This window comes from Corythoichthys intestinalis, chromosome 7 (assembly GCF_030265065.1).
Source record: "Corythoichthys intestinalis isolate RoL2023-P3 chromosome 7, ASM3026506v1, whole genome shotgun sequence".
In the NCBI taxonomy this organism is placed as follows: domain Eukaryota; kingdom Metazoa; phylum Chordata; class Actinopteri; order Syngnathiformes; family Syngnathidae; genus Corythoichthys; species Corythoichthys intestinalis.
Genome location: NC_080401.1, coordinates 44,485,743 through 44,506,708, shown reverse-complemented (window position 1 = coordinate 44,506,708; position 20,966 = coordinate 44,485,743). Strand labels below are relative to the sequence as shown.

At 40.3% G+C, this 20,966-nt stretch overlaps 1 protein-coding gene across 3 annotated transcripts in view; it reads left to right on the top strand.

The window, feature by feature from the left end:
* The window catches only part of arhgap45b (Rho GTPase activating protein 45b), a 44,473-nt gene that overhangs the window by 20,536 nt on the left and 2,971 nt on the right, over positions 1 to 20,966 (top strand). For all 3 annotated transcript variants that reach the window (XM_057842021.1, XM_057842020.1, XM_057842022.1), the window contains 16 exons: positions 1,076 to 1,207; positions 1,389 to 1,450; positions 1,536 to 1,643; positions 1,718 to 1,798; positions 1,867 to 2,031; positions 6,670 to 6,807; positions 6,891 to 7,087; positions 7,148 to 7,239; positions 14,053 to 14,139; positions 14,219 to 14,320; positions 14,440 to 14,600; positions 14,674 to 14,862; positions 18,039 to 18,176; positions 19,948 to 20,195; positions 20,272 to 20,509; positions 20,767 to 20,875. In XM_057842021.1, the coding sequence (XP_057698004.1) occupies positions 1,076 to 1,207; positions 1,389 to 1,450; positions 1,536 to 1,643; positions 1,718 to 1,798; positions 1,867 to 2,031; positions 6,670 to 6,807; positions 6,891 to 7,087; positions 7,148 to 7,239; positions 14,053 to 14,139; positions 14,219 to 14,320; positions 14,440 to 14,600; positions 14,674 to 14,862; positions 18,039 to 18,176; positions 19,948 to 20,195; positions 20,272 to 20,509; positions 20,767 to 20,875 (2,247 nt within the window). The remainder of the gene's footprint in view (positions 1 to 1,075; positions 1,208 to 1,388; positions 1,451 to 1,535; positions 1,644 to 1,717; positions 1,799 to 1,866; positions 2,032 to 6,669; positions 6,808 to 6,890; positions 7,088 to 7,147; positions 7,240 to 14,052; positions 14,140 to 14,218; positions 14,321 to 14,439; positions 14,601 to 14,673; positions 14,863 to 18,038; positions 18,177 to 19,947; positions 20,196 to 20,271; positions 20,510 to 20,766; positions 20,876 to 20,966) is intronic.

Below are 20,966 nucleotides of genomic sequence, written 5' to 3'. Positions count from 1 at the left end.
CTGCAAATAGCCCAGATCTCAACCCTATTGAAAACCTGTGGTGGAAATTGAAAAAAGTGGTCCACAGCAAGGCTCCGACCTGCAAGGATGATCTAGCAACTGCGGTTGGCACCAAATTGATGACAAATACTCAAGTCCATGCCTCAGAGACTGCAAGCTGTCATAAAAGCCAGAGGTTGTGCTACTAAATACTAGAGATGTGTTTTGATATCTCTTTGTTTGTTTCTAATGATTCCATATTTTTGTCCTCAGAATGGAGTGATTCCATATATATTTCCCTGCACTTGCGCTATAGAAGTAACATTACTGACCACCACCATGTATTTTATTCATTTCTTTTAGTGTTTCTGAATGCTAAAGAGTTGCACTTTTGAACTAATTCATTATTTTTTTCAAGCTTTTTAATCTGAGTTTGTTCTACATGATAAAATGTCTGATTAAGTGCTTGTCCGAGACTGGTGATTCCATACTTTTTTGCTAGGGGTTGTACATCCAAATTTCCCATTCATTTACAATGGCAGCAGAACCTGTGTCGTTGGGAGTTTTGACCAAAAAATTACCATTACAGCCCATTGACATTCAACTGATGCCCAAGTAAGTCGATATCATTGACAGCCAATTTCCCCAAATCAACAGGAAATAACCTAACGTCAACAGGACGTGTCCCCGAAATGTCCCCAAATCAACAGGAAGTGACCTCATAGATCTTTATCTACCACAGCAAAGCCTCATCCTAATTTCTTCAGAAATTGCCGTTTCTATTTACTGTAGAGATAAACCATTTAGATGAATTAGACCTCATAAATAACAAAATTAAATGACAAATAATATACTGCCCATCAATGCTGAGAGTTAGTTGACGAGACACTGTTAGGCAACTTAAAAAAAAATTTTTTTTTAAACTGGAGCTAAAACTGCTGACGAGACACACGTCGTAAAGTAAAAATCACGTAAATCGCAGAGGTCTAAAAAAATCGCAATTTGCACAGTTTAATACTTAGGGCAAATTTATTTTGTATGAATGCCTTTTATTTGAGGTGATGTCCTGCGTCTAATCTACAAGTCCAAACTGCAGGCAATGTTGAGGCAGTGGATGTGATGCTCCAGCGCAGCGAAGGCGGCGTTGACTCCGCTCTGCTCTACGCCAAAACTATCGCCAAGTATATGAAAGATCTCATCAGTTACGTGGAGAAGAGAATCTCACTGGGTACGACAAAATTGCTACACTACTTAAAACTAGAAATGAGAAAAAGTCCGCTTTTGCCTTGCTAATAACACAAATTTGCGGTCAAATGTACAGTTTGAGCTTGATTACACAAAAAGTCATGTTTTTCCACTTAGACGATGATGATATAAGAATGTAAAGTGAATGTATTTAATTCCACCAGAGATGGAATTCTCCAAAGGTATTCAGAGATTGTACCAATCCAGCAAACACAGCATCACACACGTAAGATAAAATATCCTTTTTTTTTTTAAATTCTTTTTTTTAATATCCCTACGCAATCAATAACCTTCTAATCTTCTCTTTGTAGCCCCACATGCCCCTCTTCTCCATCTACTCTCTGGCTCTGGAGCAAGACCAAGAGCTGAGTACAGGCCTCCAGCAGGGCAGCGCCACCCTGCTCCAGACTTTTATCCAGGTGTGACTCCCATTTGTTGCCGGACACGTTTTCTGTCATTAAAAGCATAACCCCAACATATTTATGACGTGCAGCCACTGGTGCAGCGCAAGCAGGAGCACGAGAAGCGGCGGAAAGAAATCAAAGATCACTGGATTCGGGCAAAGAGAAAACTAGTACGGCTTTTCACACACAGACCACATGATTGAGTCTCCAGTGTGAAAGGAGTTATTTTTTCTGTCAGATGGACTGTGAGGCCAACCTTCGCAAAGCCAAGCAAGGCTACATGGCACGCTGCGAGGACCACAAGGCCAAAGCGGCCGCGAGCCGAGCCGAGGAGGAGGGGGCGGGAGCCAATGCAAAGTCCCTGGACAAGAAGAAGCGCTTGGAGGAAGACGCTCGGAACAAGGTGCTTGTCTCTTCAAACATGACAAATGAAAGCTGTTGTGCTCAAAATATTATATTGCAAAAGAGTGCAATTAAATTAGTATAGGGAGGAAATGGTTACATTTTTTTTCAGATCAAAAGTATTTTTAAACCCTGTGTATAAGGAAGGAAAGCTTTCTCAAAAAGGATGTGAGAAGAAATTTTGCAAGAACTCATAAGACTATTCTTAAAGAGATCCTCTATTTTTAAGACAAGTAATTCTTAAAAGATAAATGTTAGTATGAGTTATAATAATTTGATATTAAAACCCCTCTTAATGTTTTTGTTTTAATAAAGTTTGTAAAATTATTTTAAGTGATAGGTCGCCATTCTTGTTTTGTCGCAGTGCGTGACGTCACCGGGCCCGTTGCCGAAATTCCAGCGTGTCACTCGTTAGCTTTCCCAACATGTCGTCAGTTCTACCCTTCCTATTTGAACCAGATCTGAAAAGTGAAGAGCAGGACAGCATTGTCAGTCGTTCACAAGATGAGCTTCAGGGGAAAATGCGTGCATCAAATACCTGATAAGACAAAAGTTGGGCAAAAATGGTGATGCACTCGCTGCAAGTGAGACTCAATGGCAAGAGAGCGAGAGAGTGCTGTTGGGAACTCTGGTTTTATTAGCAGATATTCAAGGTAAGCATATTGCGTTATTAAACTTCTCCCAATATAATTATGTAGATTGTTAGCATCCAGAGCTGTCGTGTGCTTTACATACAGTACAGGCCAAAGAGTCCACCTTGTGTAATCCATGTCTTGTACATTGTAACGCGTGGTAGGTAGGATATGTGTATAATGGTACCAAAAAGGGGAGAAGCTTCCACTTATGCACATTTATTCACAAAAAATAATAATTCCACCTTGACCACTCACTACATTCCCCTTGTTTCCATTTGACTGGAAATTGCTTCCAAAAGCAGCACATCGTGGGATTTTACTTCGCGAGTTTAGGCAGCAATAAGCAATTGTTGAACACGCTACACATTTGGAAAGATCCCAATTACGTCATCACTGCGAGCCCGCAAACCATGGCGCCAACTAACGGTCAAAATATGTACTAAATATTATAAAATATTGCCATTGATTTAACATTTTTTGTGTTTGTAACAACATTTTTAGTACAAGAGAACAATTAGTAGAGGGTCACACGGTTGATGTTGCTCAGAGTGCTGCTGTCTTTTAGTGGGTAAATGAGGAGCAGCATTTAGTGTGTAAGCTACTTCATATGCTGGTAGCAGTACTGCTGACCAATTTATCAAGTCTGTGTGCGGGCCAGACGTTATTGATTTTATGACAGAGGCTGGGGGCCGTATGAAATTTTAACCACGGGCCGCATTTGGCCCCCGGGCCAGACTTTGGACATGTCTGATGTAGATTGTTAGCATCCAGAGCTGTCGTGTGCTTCACATACAGTATAGGCCAAAGAGCACACCTTGTGTAATCCATGTCTTGTACATTGTAACGCGTGGTAGCTAGGATATGTGTATAAAAGTACCAAAAAGGGGAGAAGCTTCCACTATGCACATTTATTCACAAAAAAATATTTCCACCTTGACCACTCTTCACTCGGGAGCGCAGCAGTACGCAAACACGCGTTCCCTGACGAACTCCAACATTGTTGTAAGGTCCACACCAGAGTCACTGTCGTCACTGTAGTGTGCCATAGTGCTTTAATTATTTAGTATGATTTGGGGAAAACTCCCTCGAAGAATAGTCAACAAAAAAGATAGCAATAGTAATCCAAATCCGCGTTTTTTACTCACTCGAAGATCCAGGAATTAGACAGATCCCATGGCAATGTTGCAGCCGCGATCATTCCACAAAATAGACTGATCCGAAAAGCCGCTGTTGGACCGACGAATTAAAAAAATGGACAGATCCGAAACCAATATTGCAGACGCGGTGGGACCATGGGATCCAGAAAATAGACGGATCCCTTACATGACTGAGGATCCAGGAAAAATGTTCGGGCGCCAGTTATAACACGTGGTGGGTAGGATAGGTGCATACAGGGACCAAAAAGGGGGAGAAGCTTCCGCTTATGCACATTTATTCACTAAAAATAATAATTCCACCTTGACCACTCACTTCACTCCCCTTGTTTCCATTTGACTGGAAATTGCTTCCCAAAGTGTGGTTTATTAGAGCCTACATGTATTAAAGTTAGAGGATCACTTTAAAATAATAAACCTGGAATAAGAAAAATGTAGTGCTTCAATATACATATACATATATAGTCCCCGGGATATGACCAGTGTTATAAATAACGGCGTTAGACTCTAGTATAACGGTGTAGCTAACGGCGTTATTTTTTTCACTCGTGAGTAATCTAATTTTCTCATCTTGGCAACACCGTTACATTTGTTGCTTGTGAATAATCCTCAGAGGGAACACTTGTATATAACACCTTTTGCACTGTTTATTGTGCATTTTCAATTGTGGTCGAATACAGTGGGGGAAATAAGTATTTAGTCAACCACCAATTGTGCAAGTTCTCCTTGAAATTACTCGTGCTTAATTGTCAACATGGGTAAACCTCAACCATGAGAGACAGAATGTGGAAAAAAAACAAAACAGAAAATCACATTGTTTGATTTTTAAAGAATTTTCCAAATTAGAGTGGAAAATAAATATTTGGTCACCTACAAACAAGATTTTTGGCTGTCCAGGTCTTCTTCTAACGAAGTCTAACGAGGCTCCACTCGTTACATGTATCAATGGCACCTGTTTTAACTCATTATCGGTATAAAAGACACCTGTCCACAAGCTCAGTCAGTCACACTCCAAACTCCACAATGGCCAAGACCAAAGAGCTGTCGAAGGACACCAGAGACAAAATTGTAGACCTGCACCAGGCTGGGAATACTAAATCTGCAATAGGTAAAACGCTTGGTGTAAAGCAGTGCTTCTCAATTATTTTCTGTTACGCCCACCAGGAAGACGTAAACGTTCCACGCCCCCCCAACTCTCTGCCGCCACTGTAAACATACTGTAGTATCATTTGTCTATAAAATTCTTATTATTATATAAGAACACCTCTGCATAACACTGTGTCCTTTTTAATATTAAAGAAGAAGAAAAAAGTGTTAAAAAAACACATCCATACTGTAAAAATAGACTTAAGATACATTTTTTTGACCATTTGATACTGGAAAAAAAAAAAGCAACATTAACTCAAGAAGACAATACGCCAAACAATTAGACTGAAAAAAACTAAAATTAATTGAACAAAAACGACAGTCATTGGACAGAGAGACAGTTTTTATTTTTGCTGCAGGCAGTATCAGCTCCTTTGCTGTGGTGTTGGGTTATTTTCCATTGAGCAACTTGGTGTGCCACCTTATGTGATGCTGACAGTGCTCGCTGGTTTACTGGTGTAACACTGACAAAGCAGGACGATTGTTGGCAATATTCGGCACGTTTTCGCTGAAAAAAAGAATTCCTGCTGTCCGCTGCGAACATTTTTAGACAAAGTAAACCCACTGGTCTTTCCTAGTCTCCCACTGTACGAAACGTCAAAGCCAAAACCCAAATGCTACATCCGCTTCATTATATTTCTTCGTCTTAGCTTTTCATATCTCCAGTGCTCTTTTCTGTTTGCTCTTGTTTGGTTCAAAAATAATGCGCACATGCTGAAAATGAGAGCACCACTGCCACCCACTCAGTGGATGTGTAATTACACTTTATTCTAGTTCGGCAAAAAAGTATGTTCCACAAGGCCACACGCCACCCCCAGCATTGCTCTGCACCCCCCTGGGGGGGCCCACCCCATTATTTGAGAAGTACTGGTGTAAAGAAATCAACTGTGGGAGCAATTATTAGAAAATGGAAGACATACAAGACCACTGATAACATCCCTCGATCTGGGGCTCCATGCAAGATCTCACCCCGTGGCGTCAAAATGATAACAAGAACGGTGAGCAAAAATCCCAGAACCACACGGGGGGGACCTAGTGAATGACCTACAGAGAGCTGGGACCACAGTAACAAAAGGCTACTATCAGTAACACAATGTGAAGAGTTACAGAAAACGTTTGGCCTCCGTTATTGCCAACAAAGGGTACATAACAAAGTATTGAGATGAATTTTTGGTATTGACCAAATACTTATTTTCCACCATGATTTGCAAATAAATTCTTTAAAAATCAAACAATGTGATTTTCAGTTTTTTTCCACATTCGATCTCTCATGGTTGAGGTTTACCCATTTTGACAATTACAGGCCTCTCTAATATTTTCAAGTGGGAAAACCTGCAGTTAGTGGTTGACTAAATACTTATTTACCCCACTGTATGTCGAGGTAGCACTGTACTGTATAACAGAAAAATTGTCACTGTTTTTGGAATGTTTCCATGAAAGACAAAATAAAACAATCAAGTTAATAGAATGAAGTTTAAAAACATAAACTCGGATCAAAAAAATAACTTGCAGTATGTAGTGAGAACAATCAAGGCAAATTCACACCCTAATTTCACGTTACACTAACCGAGGTGCAAACCTCTATCTTCCTTTCTAAGAGATTGGTGTAACTTCGTAAATTTTACTCTTGCATGTTGACAACTACATTATTAATGTACAATTTTGATCAGGCGACTGATTGAACACTGAACATTCTCATGACAGGCAGAGGAAGCGGAGTCGATTTATAGGACATGCATCGCTGATGCCACGTCTCAGATGGTGGAGCTGGAAGACACCAAGGTCACCATGCTCAGGCAACTGCACGACCTCATCAAGCAGAGCGACCAGACGCTGCGCTCGGTCAGACTCATTACACACGCGCCTTATCTTCAACATCTTTCCAACAACGTTTTCCTCACATGTCGTCTCAATGCCACTGCCAGGCCACCATCTCGTACTACCAGCTCATGCACATGCAGACGGTGGCGCTGCCCGTCTGCTACCAGACTCTATGCGAGAGCAGCAAGTTGTACGACCCGGGCCAACAATACGCTGCCCACGTGCGAGATCTGCAGCTGCCCGACCAGCCCCCAGTCTCCTACGCATTCGAACCCTACATCCCCTCCGGCGCGACATCACAGTAAGGATGGACGCCTTCCTGAGTGCTGAGGTTGCAATTTTAATGTGTCTTGTCAAACAGCCCCAGTCTCAGATTGAGGAACGACAGCTTCACCACAGAGCAGACGAGCCCTTCGGACGTCCCAACAGCTGTGGATGCAGAGCGCCATACCAGTGAGTTGTTCTGCTTGTTCATGTCATTGTTGCAGTCAGTCATTTTTATTTGGGTTCATTTGAGTGACCAAATTTCAAAGTTTTTAAAGACTTTTAAGAACCGTTTTTCAACTTTCGATTTGTTTTGCTTAGGGCTGTCAAACGATTCAAATTTTTAATCGAGTTAATCATATCTTAAAAATTGTAAAAATTCAAACCATCTATAAAATATGCCGTATTTTTCTGTAAATTATTGTTGGAATGGAAAGATAGGACACAATACGGATATATAAATTCAACATACTGTACACAAGTACTGTATTTGTTTATTATAACAATAAATCAACAAGATGGCATTAACATTATGTTAAAGCGATCCATGGATAGACAGACTTGTAGTTCTTAAAAGATAAATGTTAGTACAAGTTATAGAAATTTTACATTAAAACCCCTCTTAATGTTTTCGTTTTAATAAAATTTGTACAATTTTCAATCGAAAAATTAACTAGTAGGTCGCCATTGTTGATGTCAATAATTACACAGTTCTCATGGTCATAAAATCAGTCTCACCCAAGCGCCAGCAGAGGGCGACAAAACACAAGTAACAAGTGCACATGACCCTGTGCTGTCATTTTAATCTGTTTGAGCGGGGCATGTGCGTTAATTGCGTAAAATATTTTAACGTGATTAATTAAAAAAATTAATTATTGCCCGTTAACGCGATAATTTTGACAGCCCTAATTAAAACCCCTCTTAATGTTTTCGTTTTAATAAAATTTGTAATATTTTCAATTAAAAAAAAACCCAAAAAACTAGTAGCTCGCCATTGTTGATGTCAATAATTACACAATGGTCATGGTGCTGAAACCCATAAAATCAGTCGCACCCAAGCGCCAGCAGAGGGCGACAAAACACCAAAAAACACAAGTAACAAGTGGACATGACACTGTGCTGTCATTTTAATCTGTTTGAGCGGGGCATGTGCGTTAAATGCGTCAAATATTTTAACGTGATTAATTGAAGAAAAATTAATTACCGCCCGTTAACGCGATAATTTTGTCAGCCCTAGTTTTGCTGTATGTTTTTATTAATTTAAACCCTTTCAGGGACGGTGGACAGATATTCAAAAGTTGACACATAAGGGTGGCCGCTACTAACAAAAAAAGGACATCTATCACAGTGGCAATGAATAAATTTGAGATTTTTAATTGAGAGACGAGTGATTTGAGTTACTATTAGAGGTGCAACAATTAATCAATTAATTGACAACTAATCGATTAGCAAGTTAATCGACAACTATTCTGATAACCAATTAATTGTTTAGGACCTTAAACTTGTCTAAATTCTTGAAATGATAATACCTATAACTTCTCAGTTGTAAATATCAGATTTCTTCATTATATTTTTGTTAAGTCAAAGTAGGACATGAACAAAAATCTGCTTTTACTTTGGAAAACAATTACCATTTTTGCCAATTTTCAGACATCTTGCTGTCTAAACTAGCTTCCTAATAAGGCTGCAACAGCTAATCGATTACATTAGTGCTGCAACAATTAATCGATTAACTCAAGTATCCGATTACAAAAAAAGATTCAAATTAAATTTGGCTGCTTCGAGTATTTGTTTAATTTAAGTGGCGTTGTAATGGTTTGTTTTAAAAGTGTTTGCATTTAGTTTGATTCATTTTGGGTGGATGCACAGCTCTCTAGTCTACCTCATTTCACATGGCTGAATCCGTCTGCTCCCTGTTAAGACCAACATAAGCTAAGTTTTTGTTTGAGCTAATGTTTTTTTAATGCATTCGTAATTTAGTTTATTGGTATATTTAGCCATTTTTTGTGGGAATATGTTTCTATACCATTTAAGAGCATTGTAAAAAAATGTTAGCATTTTATAGCATTTAAGCTAGCAGACTTTTGCTATGTAAGTTAGCCAACTGTTCTTTTGTTGTACATAGATCATTTTTTTTTTTTAATATCGTTTGAGGCACAGCTCAAGATTTTTAATTTTTTATGTTCCTTATCCGATTACTCGATTATTCAAACTAAATAGTTATCGATTAATCGACTACTAAAATAATCGATGGATTAAATCAATTAAAATCCATGAATAAATTAGTTGCTAATTTTGATAATCGATACAGTTGTAGTTACAGTTGTGGTCAAAAGTTTACATACACTTGTGAAGAACATAATGTCATGGCTCTCTTGAGGTTTCCAGTTATTTCTACAACTCTGATTTTTCTCCGATAGAGTGATTGGAACAGATACTTCTTTGTCACAAAAAACATTCATGAAGTTTGGTTCTTTTATGACTTTATTATGGGTTAACAGAAAAGGTGATCAAATCTGCTGGGTCAAAAATATAAATACATGGATCTGAAAAAGTGAATCATTGACTTGAACAAGTCAGGAAAGTCACTTGGAGCCATTTCAAAGCAGCTGCAGGTCCCAAGAGCAACAGTGCAAACAGTTGTTTGTAAGTATAAAGTGCATGGCACTGTTTTGTCACTGCCACGATCAGGAAGAAAACGCAAGCTATCACCTGCTGCTGAGAGAAAATTGGTCAGGAGGGTGAAGATTCAACCGAGAATCACCAAAAAGCAGATCTGCCAAGAATTAGAAGCTGCTGGAACACAGGTGTCAGTGTCCACAGTCAAGCGTGTTTTGTATCTCCATGGACTGAGAGGCTGCCGTGCAAGAAGGAAGCCCTTGCTCCAAAAGCGGCAGCTTAAGACTCGACTGAAGTTTGCTGCTGATCACATGGACAAAGATAAGACCTTCTGGAGGAAAGTTCTGTGGTCAGACGAAACAAAAATCGAGCTGTTTGGCCACAATGCCAGGCAATGTGTTTGGAGGAGAAAAGGTGAGGCCTTTAACCCCAAGTACACCATGCCTACCGTCAAGCACGGTGGTGTCAGTATTATGCTGTGGGGCTGTTTTGCTGCCAATGGAACTGGTGCTTTACAGAGAGTAAATGGGATAACGAAGAAGGAGGATGACCTTTAAATTCTTCAAGATAACCTAACGTCATCAGCCCGAAGATTGGGTCTTAGGCGCATTTGGGTGTTCCAACAGGACAATGACCCCAAACACACATCAAAAGTGGTAATGGAATGGCTAAATCAGGCTAGAATTAAGGTTTTCGAATGGCCTTCCCAAAGTCCTGACTTAAACACCATTGAGAACTTGTGGACAGTGCTGAAGAAACAAGTCCATGTCCGAAAGCCATCAAATTTTACTGAACTGCACCAATTCTGTCAAGAGGAGTGGTCAAAGATTCAACCTGAAGCTTGCCAGAAGCTTGTGGATGGCTACCAAAAGCGCCTAATTGAAGTGAAAATGGCCAAGGGACAGGTTACCAAATATTAGCGCTGCTGTATGTATATTTTTGACCCAGCAGATTTGATCACTTTTTTCTGTTCACCCATAATAAAGTCATAAAAGAACCAAACTTCATGAATGTTTTTGTGACAAAGAAGTATCTGTTCCAATCACTCTATCAGAGAAAAATCAGAGTTGCAGAAATAACTGGAAACTCAAGAGAGCCATGAAATTATGTTCTTCACAAGTGTATGTAAACTTTTGACCACAACTGTAAGTCAGGAAGCTGTAATAAAATATTATTTTTAAGGAAATAGTCATCCATTTTTTCTCCATTGTTACTTACAACATGCCCAAAACACCTTCACAATTTACCTTGAAGTTAATTGAAAAAAGCACCATTTATCCGACACTAATCCTCTGATTAATCGATTATGAAAATAATCGTTAGTTGGGCTGCAGCTATCGAATATGTTAGTAATCGAGTATTCTACTGAAAATTCCATCGATTAATCGAGTAATTGGACAAAACATTTTTTTAGGTAAAGAGTAGCATGTGCCGTTATGAGGGTTTGACGGTATGATAACCTCAAGCAAAAATACGTTGGTTTCACGGTATCACGGTATTGCAGTTATAGCTCCAAAATGTGGTATTTTGAGATGTATGGGTTAAAAAAATCCATTGAACAGGGTTTTTATTTTTTACAACATATTTGCAAATTGGCAGATGTTTACAATGGCGGAAGACTTTACAAAAGTAGGCTAATGGTAGAGAGGAAACTAGTTAGCAGTCTTGGCATGCTAAGTAGCTACGTTGCCTGCCCCGATAACAAGCTTACGTTATAGTATTTGTTTTACCAACGCTAGACACACGAAACCAGCTTGAGTGAACTCTTGTAGCTGGTGGGAAACGTTCATGACGGCGTTTACTTACCTTACATTTTGTGTAAAGTAACGGATGATGCTCACGTAAATGTGTAATCACGTTGAAGGTGTTGTCTGCACGTCTGCTGACCTTCCTCCTCTAAGCCGCGGCCGTCTTTTTCTTTTCGGTAGCGGAAGTACTCCCATACTTGTGACTTTGTCTCTTTTTGCGGGTGGGGGGTTCAGATATAGTGTCACTGACAGACACAGGACAGGACAGAGCAAAAACTGGAAGAGGATGGGTGAGCACTCCCGCTCCAAGCCACGGATTTCTCGCTGTGACGGAAAATTGCAGTGGTTTTGAAACCATGAAGTTTTCATACCACGATTTATCTTGAAACCGATAAGACACATGCCTAGCAATTAGCAGTTATAAATATACATGAGAAAACAAGACATTTCACCTGTTATTTAACCATTTTTAGACGGTGTCTTTATTTGAGATGAACATTATTGAAAACAACCAACAATTGGCATCTCAGATGTGACTAGTAAAAACTCCCAACAAATTCACTGCTTAAACTCAAAAAATGTAATATGTTATTTGAAAAATTCTTACCTAAAAATGTCATTACGCTGGATAACACACATCACTTAAAAGTTAAGTGTTTTTCCCACCTGTTTCATTTGAATATCCATTTGTGTCAAGCTATTTTTAAGTTCTAGTTAAGTTTTAAGTTGGTCAAAATTTTAAGTCCTGATAGGTTTGTTTTTGCAGTGTTCAAAATAAATGTACATGATACCTGCTGTGTTAGAGCACATTAGGCACCAGAGCTACTTGGTGTTTTATCCATCAATGACTACTGCGCTAAAATTGACAGTTAGCTTCATTGTTTTTGTTTTACACAGTCATCACTCTACAGCGCTGTGATTTTACAGATTAAATAAAGCCTGTATAAAAGACACGTTTGCCACGCATTGACGGGAGTCATATTTAATGGAAACAGCCCTCCGCAGGGCTAACGTTACCTTAGCAATTTACAGTAACGTTAATCTTATTTATTAGCGATACGTTAATTTAATTTTACCTTGTCCCGAGTATCACTCCTCCGCTCTCGGAGTAAACTGGGTGCCTTCGGTGGAGCAGGGGCTAGGTGGGCGGGTCACGCGGTGGCGCCCGGTCCGGGTTTCGGGGGCTGTCATAGGTTGCGGGGTCCAGCCGGGGGTGCTGAAACATCAGCGGGGCCGTGGGTAGCCAGGGCCGGGCGTGGGTAGTGTTATGCAAGCGCTGTCTTACAGTAAATACATGAAACGGTGTTTACCTTTGGTCTCCAGCTTGAAATGCTCCCACACTATGGACATTTTCTGCTTTTTCATTGTGCCCTTCTCTTCGCTTTTGTCTGCTTCTTCGTCGTTAACACTATATTCATGCCTGGTTGAAATCAAATATATCCGCCGCCTCTCCCTTCTTCCTGTACACACGTGACATCAGTGCATTGTGCCACTTTAAAAGTAGTCCGGGCAAAACGTCACGCTTAGAGCTGTCAAAATTAAACGATTCGTTGAGGTGGAGAAAATGCCTCGATCAATTTTTAAAATCAAGTTACTCGAATAATTATTCGAGTAATCGTTTCAGCTCTAATCCATAGGTGCAGCTCTAGTTACTAAAGATGTCCCTCATCCCGATCGATCGGGTCCGATCACGTCATTTTCAAAGTATCGGAATCGGCAAAAAAATATCGGACATGCCTTTTTTTAATATATATATATTTTTTATTTAAATCGTTTTCTAATTGTATGTAACGTTACAGACAAAATGTCTTACACTCATCCAGAGTAGTTTTGGCTTAAAGTAGGGTTATCAAATTTATTGTGTTAATGGCGGTAATTAATTTTTTAAAATTAATCACGTTAAATAATTAACGCATGCGCTGCATGACCCACTCACGCATTGTCGCGTTCAATCTATAAGGACGCCATTTTACCTATAGATAGCGCTAAAAGGCAGCGTATAATGAGTAGAGAGAATTTTGACAGCCTTTAGAGCCATGTTTTATGTGGCTAAAGCCTTACAATACCTCTCTCAGCAATTACAAATAACGTGGGGAGCATGTGGGGATGAAAGATAGTAGTTGATCATTTTCTTAACACCCTATGTTCTTTCCCAACGCAGAGAAGATATATCAATTGGTGCCCCTGCGCACAGTCATGGTTGCACTTCCCATCATGCATTTGGGCAGAAGTTAAAAGGCTGCAGTATCATTTACTGAAAGCTCAACAAATACACTAGATGGCAATATTTAGTCACAATATACAAAGTCACATTTATCCTTTAAGAATTACAAGTCTTTCTATCCATGGATCCCTCTCACAGAAAGAATGTTAATAATGTAAATGCCATCTTGAGGATTTATTGTCATAATAAACAAATACAGTACCTATGTACTGTATGTTGAATGTATATATTCGTCTGAGTTTTATTCATTTTTTTCTTAATGCATTGCCAAAATGTATATGATCGGGAAAAATTATCGGGAATGATTGGAATTGGGAGCAAAAAAAACATGATCGGAACAACCCTACTAGTTATGGTGAAAAAAATGAAATATTGTATATCAAGATACCACTGTATTTATTGCGTTCACAGGGCAGGGTCACAAATCGTGGGGCTCCACGGTGAGTGACGACAGCGTGGGAGGAGACGGCGCCTTGGAGTCTCCAGTTGCCAGCAACAGTGAGCCAATCACATAATGTGTTATTTTAATTGGCAAAACTGTTTTCTTACAGTCTTAGCTTTCCTTTCATTTCACAAGCCGACATCAGCAAAATTACCCGTACGTCATCCACCGGGACAGTGTCGTCCAATGAGGACGTGGAAGAAAAAGATGGGAATGTGGCTTCATTTGAAACTCCAAGTAAGATTTGAGTCGCATCAATTTAGTAACTTTAGTTGTTGTATTCCTTTTTAAAATATGTTAGGATATCTACATGTAGGGTAAGATTTTCTATTCACCATCGCTTGATTCTTTCACAGACATGAATGGCATGGATCCTGATGTGGTCTCTACCAGACCTTTCCGGAACGTGGGCCTGTCCAAAGCTGCGCAAACACACCGTCTGAGGAAGCTGCGGACTCCCGCTAAGTGCCGTGAGTGTGACAGCTACGTGTACTTCCAGGGCGCTGAGTGTGAGGAGGTGAAAACCACGATGCAGGATTTTTTTTGAGCAAACACTGAGTTCATCAGGCAGCCTCCTCTCCTGTTTGTAGTGCTTCCTGGCTTGTCACAAACGCTGCTTGGAGACACTGGCCATCCAGTGCGGCCACAAGAAGCTGCAGGGCCGCCTGCAACTCTTCGGCAGGGAGTTTTCTCAAGTAGCCAGTTGTGCCAGTGACGGCATCCCCTTCATTATTACAAAGTGCATCACGGAGATAGAGAGGCGAGCGCTGAAGATGAAGGTGAGAGAACATTTGCCAGCTGTTTAAAAGGACAGACAACACATTTTTCATGTGCCTTCCAGTAATTAATAAATTGGAGGAAAAAAAACAATTTCATTTTTCTGATCTTCAATACTGAAGTAAAAGTCAGTATGCCCAGAAAGCAGCCACCCTAATGTGGACAGACATCTCATCAATGCTGGTACTAGCGGTGTAACGGTACACAAAAATCTCGGTTCGGTACGTACCTCGGTTTTGAGGTCACGGTTCGGTTCATTTTCGATACAGTAAGAAAAGAAAATGCAAAATATAAATGTGCTAGTTGTTTATTACACACCTTTGTGCTTTCAACAATAGGAACATTAGCCTATACAAAGCTAGAATTCTGCTCAAAAATTAGCGTGTATTTAAGGATAATCCAAAAACAATTTGCCTTTCAGACCCCGCGTATTGGTAAGCTTTCTTTCTGAAAGAAAGAAGAAAAAAGAAGTCCTGAGCTAAAGAGAAAAGCAATCCCACTGACAAAGATTTTAATATGTATTTACAAATGAAATGCCTCAATGAATCATTTTTTTTTCTTATGAACGGTTTTCTTTATTGGTGGATTTTCTCAAGTTAAAGCGCCACACAGAAATTAATACATTTAATTGTGTATGCAGAATCTGTGTATTATTCTTATTATTTAATTACAGGTGTTTTGGCTCATTTCAATTTATTTTATTATGTGTTTATATTTTACAAATGTGATGTATTCATTTATATTGTATATTTTATGTTGTATAACTTTAGTTCCTATGTGAATATTAGTTCCTACTTGTTTTGTTGTAGTAGGAGGGTTTTGTATTGAACACGGGCCGTGTTGGTTATTATTATAGCAGAGAAGACAGCAGTAAATCAACAAAGACAAGTCGACTGTGCCGAGATCTGATGGACTCAAAAAGTGGGTTACGATTGCATAGTAGTTTGAAAATCGACCGGATCCACCGTATTTTTACACGAGTGACTTCCGGTCTGCCCGATCCTAGCTACTGGTAGTAGTATTGACGCAGGAGGGTTGCGTCTCGCGTCAAATAATAAACTCTGCCGTTCTTTTCGCGTGTGTCGTGTTGAGCTGCTTCTGGGACGCGTCTAATACGCGGCCGCGCTGCGACTGGTGTGCATTGGCTGATTGACTTTAACGCCCGCGTTTCACTGCGTTCTCATGGCGGCCACGTTGTCGCGCCGTTGACGTTTCTGGGTTATACTGTCCTACCGTGTCGGTCCTCATTATAATAGAGAAGACGGAGTAAATCTACACAAAGAAACTGTAACCCGATCGACTCACAGCCTCGAAAAGTAAGGGTTACATTACGTCAGAAACTCGTTCGGTACGCCACCGTTCCGAACCGAGCACCACTTACCGAAATGGTTCAATACAAATACATGTACCGTTATACCCTTAGCCGGTACCATTTTCGCCAATCAAATAAAAGTATTAGGTATATCTATTATACTAGCTGTTGTCTATGCCTCTAAGGGCGATTCTACCAAATTATTGCCATGTGCTTGTCAATCTCTTATAATATGGGTTGAGGCTGTTTGATCAATTGATTTTGAACCGAAACACTTTTCTGGTTATGTTAAAAACGTTCAAATTGGTATGTTCGATTTTCAAAACCGCACCATTATGGTTTATCTAAGCCGCCGAAGTTTCCTTTGCATTTCCACTTCCTCCCACGAGAGCGTGCTGTCTTAAACAACAAGAACAACAACGACCATAGCGACTGGTGATTCTGCGACTTTTGCCCAGCCAAATTTGGACACAAATTGCATAACGCCATGAGAAAGTGTATTCTCTCATGATGTACTTAAAGTATTGTTGTATACGTAGGTGAATTGTCAAATTAAACATACAGTCTTCAACACCTCATTTACTTCGTCTGCACACTTAAATGTACAACACTGCGACAGACAGTAATACAGCGCCACGTCTGGCTGATGTGTATTGCACCATACCACAACAAGTATAAAAGTATTTGCGAGTATGTGTGTCCCTCTCGTTTTCGTGTCAAGATTGCTGCTAATAGATTATATAACTAAAAGCATGCCTTGTTGTTTTTTGTTCTCATACAATAATATATTTTGGCAAAATGCGTAGGTCTACATTTGAAAATTGAATCTATATGCACATTGTTCATTGGCCCACTAATGTGTTTGACCTGACGTCTATTGTAAAGATGAGGTGCTCACAAACATACGGGATCAGTCTGTTTGTTACCTTTCACTAGGGTGCATATTTGTTGAGACAAGGTGATTGCCACCTTGCATATTGTTATTATTGATTTACAGTTTTGCATTAATTATTAATTTATGTACGTAAGACCAGAGAAAAATATGACAGCACATCACCCTGAGCCTGGCCAGCTCGCAGGGTGGCAGACTGACTTGCTGACAGACTATTTGGTTTACAGACTCACTGACTACCTTTTCTTATGTTTGATTTTGTTTCAAACGGGTATATGCACTTTCTTCTTTCATTATCACTTTAAGAACAGAGCTGGAGTCTGTTGAACAAAAAATGCTCTTAAGGGATTGTTCTGTGTCTATTAACAGTTAAATTCACTGGCACTTTCAGATTTGATAAAGAAAAAATAAGTTTCAATAGATGACATTCAGAATACTTTATTTGTCATTATTTCTATTTTGCTAAGAAATCTTAATCGATATTGGAAAATCTTGTTTGAGAGAAAATAATTAGGATTTTCTTGTAAGGCAAAATTGAACAGCCGTAATCTGGGTAAGGAGTAACACATATATAAAACAAAAGAAATGTATGCACTGCTTTTTGTCGGGGATTCCCTGCTCTACTTCCTTAGGTCGCAACTTCGATAAACACTGATAATGCTCTTTTCAACTAGCATTGTTTTCACTTATCCGAAAGCTCTTTGTCCTAAGATTTAATCAAACAGGAACGATCTGAAACGTTCAATTGATTTTGAGCATGTCACATATGTGAAATGTAGTTCTCCAAGAGTTATTTAAACGATTTCCATCAGAACATCATTGAAATGGAAAGAATCATTAATGCACTTGTCATTTAATACATTGATTTCTGTTTCATGTTTGGATTCTCTTTCACTTGTTTGTGACTGTATTGTAATTCCATGGTAAATTTAACCACATTCTGTATTAATGTGTGTCTGCACATTGACTTCCAGGGAATCTACCGGGTGAATGGCGTGAAGACGCGCGTGGAGAAGCTGTGTCAGGCTTTTGAGAATGGCAAAGAGCTGGTAGAGCTGTCGCAATGTTCTCCGCACGACATCAGCAATGTGCTCAAGCTCTACTTGAGACAGGTCAGTCTTGCTTAGTGTCGGACATTTTTAATGTAAAGGTGCACTGACCGATTGATTGGGCGATGGATTTGGGCCGATTTCATACGTTTTAGTCGGGATGTCCCAATCGCATATTTTTGCATCCGAGTCACCCGATTTTGAGAATCTGAAAATAAATAAAAATGAAACAACAAGTTGCTACCAAAATCTTCCACCATAATAGTGTCTCAATTAACTCTAAGGCTGCAGTGACGGTGCTTGACGCCCATTCCATTTAGACTGGGAACATTCGTTCATAGAGCGTTCAGTCATTCTGTCCAATTTTCAGGGCATTTACAGGTCATTTCCTGTTGAGTTTGAGTCACTGGCTATTCATTTGGGTGATTCTCCGGTCACTTCCTGTTCTTTAACTCAAAATAAACAGGAAGTGACCCATAAAATACCCCAAAATCAACGGGAAGTAACTGAAAATCAACAGGTAAATGACCTTAAATGGCCCAAAATTACCTCGTTGCCTGGCATTGGCTGCCCCTGACGGCCATAGACATTCGATCCGTTTGAAGTGGGAGGGATGGCAACGAATGAACGAATGTTCATTCGCTGCCACCCTCCCAGTTCAAATGGATTGGACGTCTACTAATGATAAACATATTCCAATTCAAAGCAGAAGCTTGTTTTTCTGTTTATTAGTTGTTTGTAGAATATCCTAGAGTGATTTCCTGACCAATGTATCGATAATCGTTGTATCGCCATATCGTCAGATCATCGTTATCGTGAGCTTTGTATAGCAAATCGTGAGGTACCAAGAGGTTCCCACTCCTATTGCCAAGGCACTGGTGCGCCTAACTTTTTTTCTTCTGGTGCACCAGCACAAAATATAGGCGCGCACACATTTTTCATTGACAGACAACATAGACAGTTACCAGAGAGAAAAAAAAAACACCCGTTTTACTAGACACACTAAACACGCTGGAGTTAACTCTCTTAGCTGGTGGGAAACGATCATGACAGTGTTTACTAACCTTTAATTTTGTATAAATGCAAAATCATATTGGAGGTATTGCCTCCTCAGCAGCCACCCTGTGCAAACATGTTTTATATGTTGGTCGGCCCTCCTCCTCTAAGCCGCGGCCGTCTTTAGCTTTTCTGTAGCCGAATTATTCCCATACCGGTGATTTCATTTTCTTCGATGGGGGAAAAAGTTTAGGAGCCTCACCTCCTCCAGCCATCGTGTAGCACAGCTGACTCACTGACACTGAGCAACAACCCGTGGGGAAGGTTTGAGCCTTACAGCTCCAAGCGAGGGATTTCTCCATGCTTTTTTGGGACATAAAAAATAGCGAATACCTTAGGGATGGTATAACAGAAAATGTTTGCGGTTTTGAAACTTTGACGTTTTCATACCACTTTGAAACCGGTAATCGGCACATGATTAAATTGCATGCACACTGCGAAACGTGTGACACGTCGTCATGTCTGTTTTTACGGCGGTCAATATGACCACTTTGGGAGGTTTCGGCCGTCACTTTCGTGGCAACTTCTCAGGGTTTTAATGCCACCAAAGACAACATACTTTTTAACCTGATAACTTCACATGCAGTATCGGTATTCTCATCGAAAAGGTATTATTTATGCTCTTACCTGCCGGTTTCTTTTTTTTTTTTTTTTTACAATGAAAAAGATTGATTGGAATTTTAAAGAAAAAAATTGTGATGGGCAAACTGCTAGAAATTTGTGATCGGTGCATCCCTAGCACTACTAAAATTGATACAATTGATGACGTCTATTCCAGTTGCCAGAGCCCATCCTGCCATTCCACCTTTACAACAGTCTGGTGGGTTCAGCCAAGGAGAGCGCTCAGGCCGACACCGAAGATCCCGACGGCTCCTCTGCGACGGGCAGAGGGGCTCAGCTGGTAGACCTCGGCGCCGAAACCGAGCCGGAGACGCTGGTGCTGGTGGATAAACTGAAGGAGCTTCTGAAGGAGCTGCCCAAAGCCAACATGGCCACCTTACGATACCTGATTCGCCATCTGCGTCGGTGAGAAAGCGGACGCTGTGGCTTTTTTTTTTTTTGTCGTAGCGTCAAAACTCCTTTATTGTCTTGCTTGTTTCAGGATCGCCGAGCTAGAGGAGGACAACAAAATGAGTCCCGGTAACTTGGGGATCGTGTTCGGGCCTTCGTTGATGCGTCCTCGCCCCACGGGGGCCACCGTGTCACTCTCTTCGCTGGTGGACTACCCCCACCAGGCCCGTGTGGTGGAGGCACTCATCGTCTTCTATACCACCATCTTTCAATCCAAGAGCTCCCAGAGTCTCAAGACTTGCCGCTCGGCCTCCTCTTCCGCTCGACTGGTCAGCTTTTAAACATCAAATTTCTTCAGATGTCTGTTTGGCGTACTGTATTTTATAGACTATTAGGTGCACTTAAAATAATTTTATTGTAGCCCAAAATTGACAGTGCACCCGATAAACACCTTCATTGATGGTCTGAAAAATACATTAATTACCTGTACATTAACTCATTGGCGTTAATTAACAACAATCGACATTTGATGAAATATTTTTACAATTACTGCTTTAGTGGAGGTTTTAATGACTCTGATTTGCAGGTTCAGGCCCTCAGTGAAGACGTTACGAGCAGTTCCGCAGATGGCGAGGAAGATGTGGGCTCGCACAGGAAGAGCAAGTCCGAGTCGGACAAAATGGATGAAGGCTGTGGTGAGTTTTGGGCTAAGCAAATAATCAACCATTTTGAAGATTTAGCGGTTCAAGCCAAAATTGTCAAAAATCCTTTCAGCCCCTCAAAGCT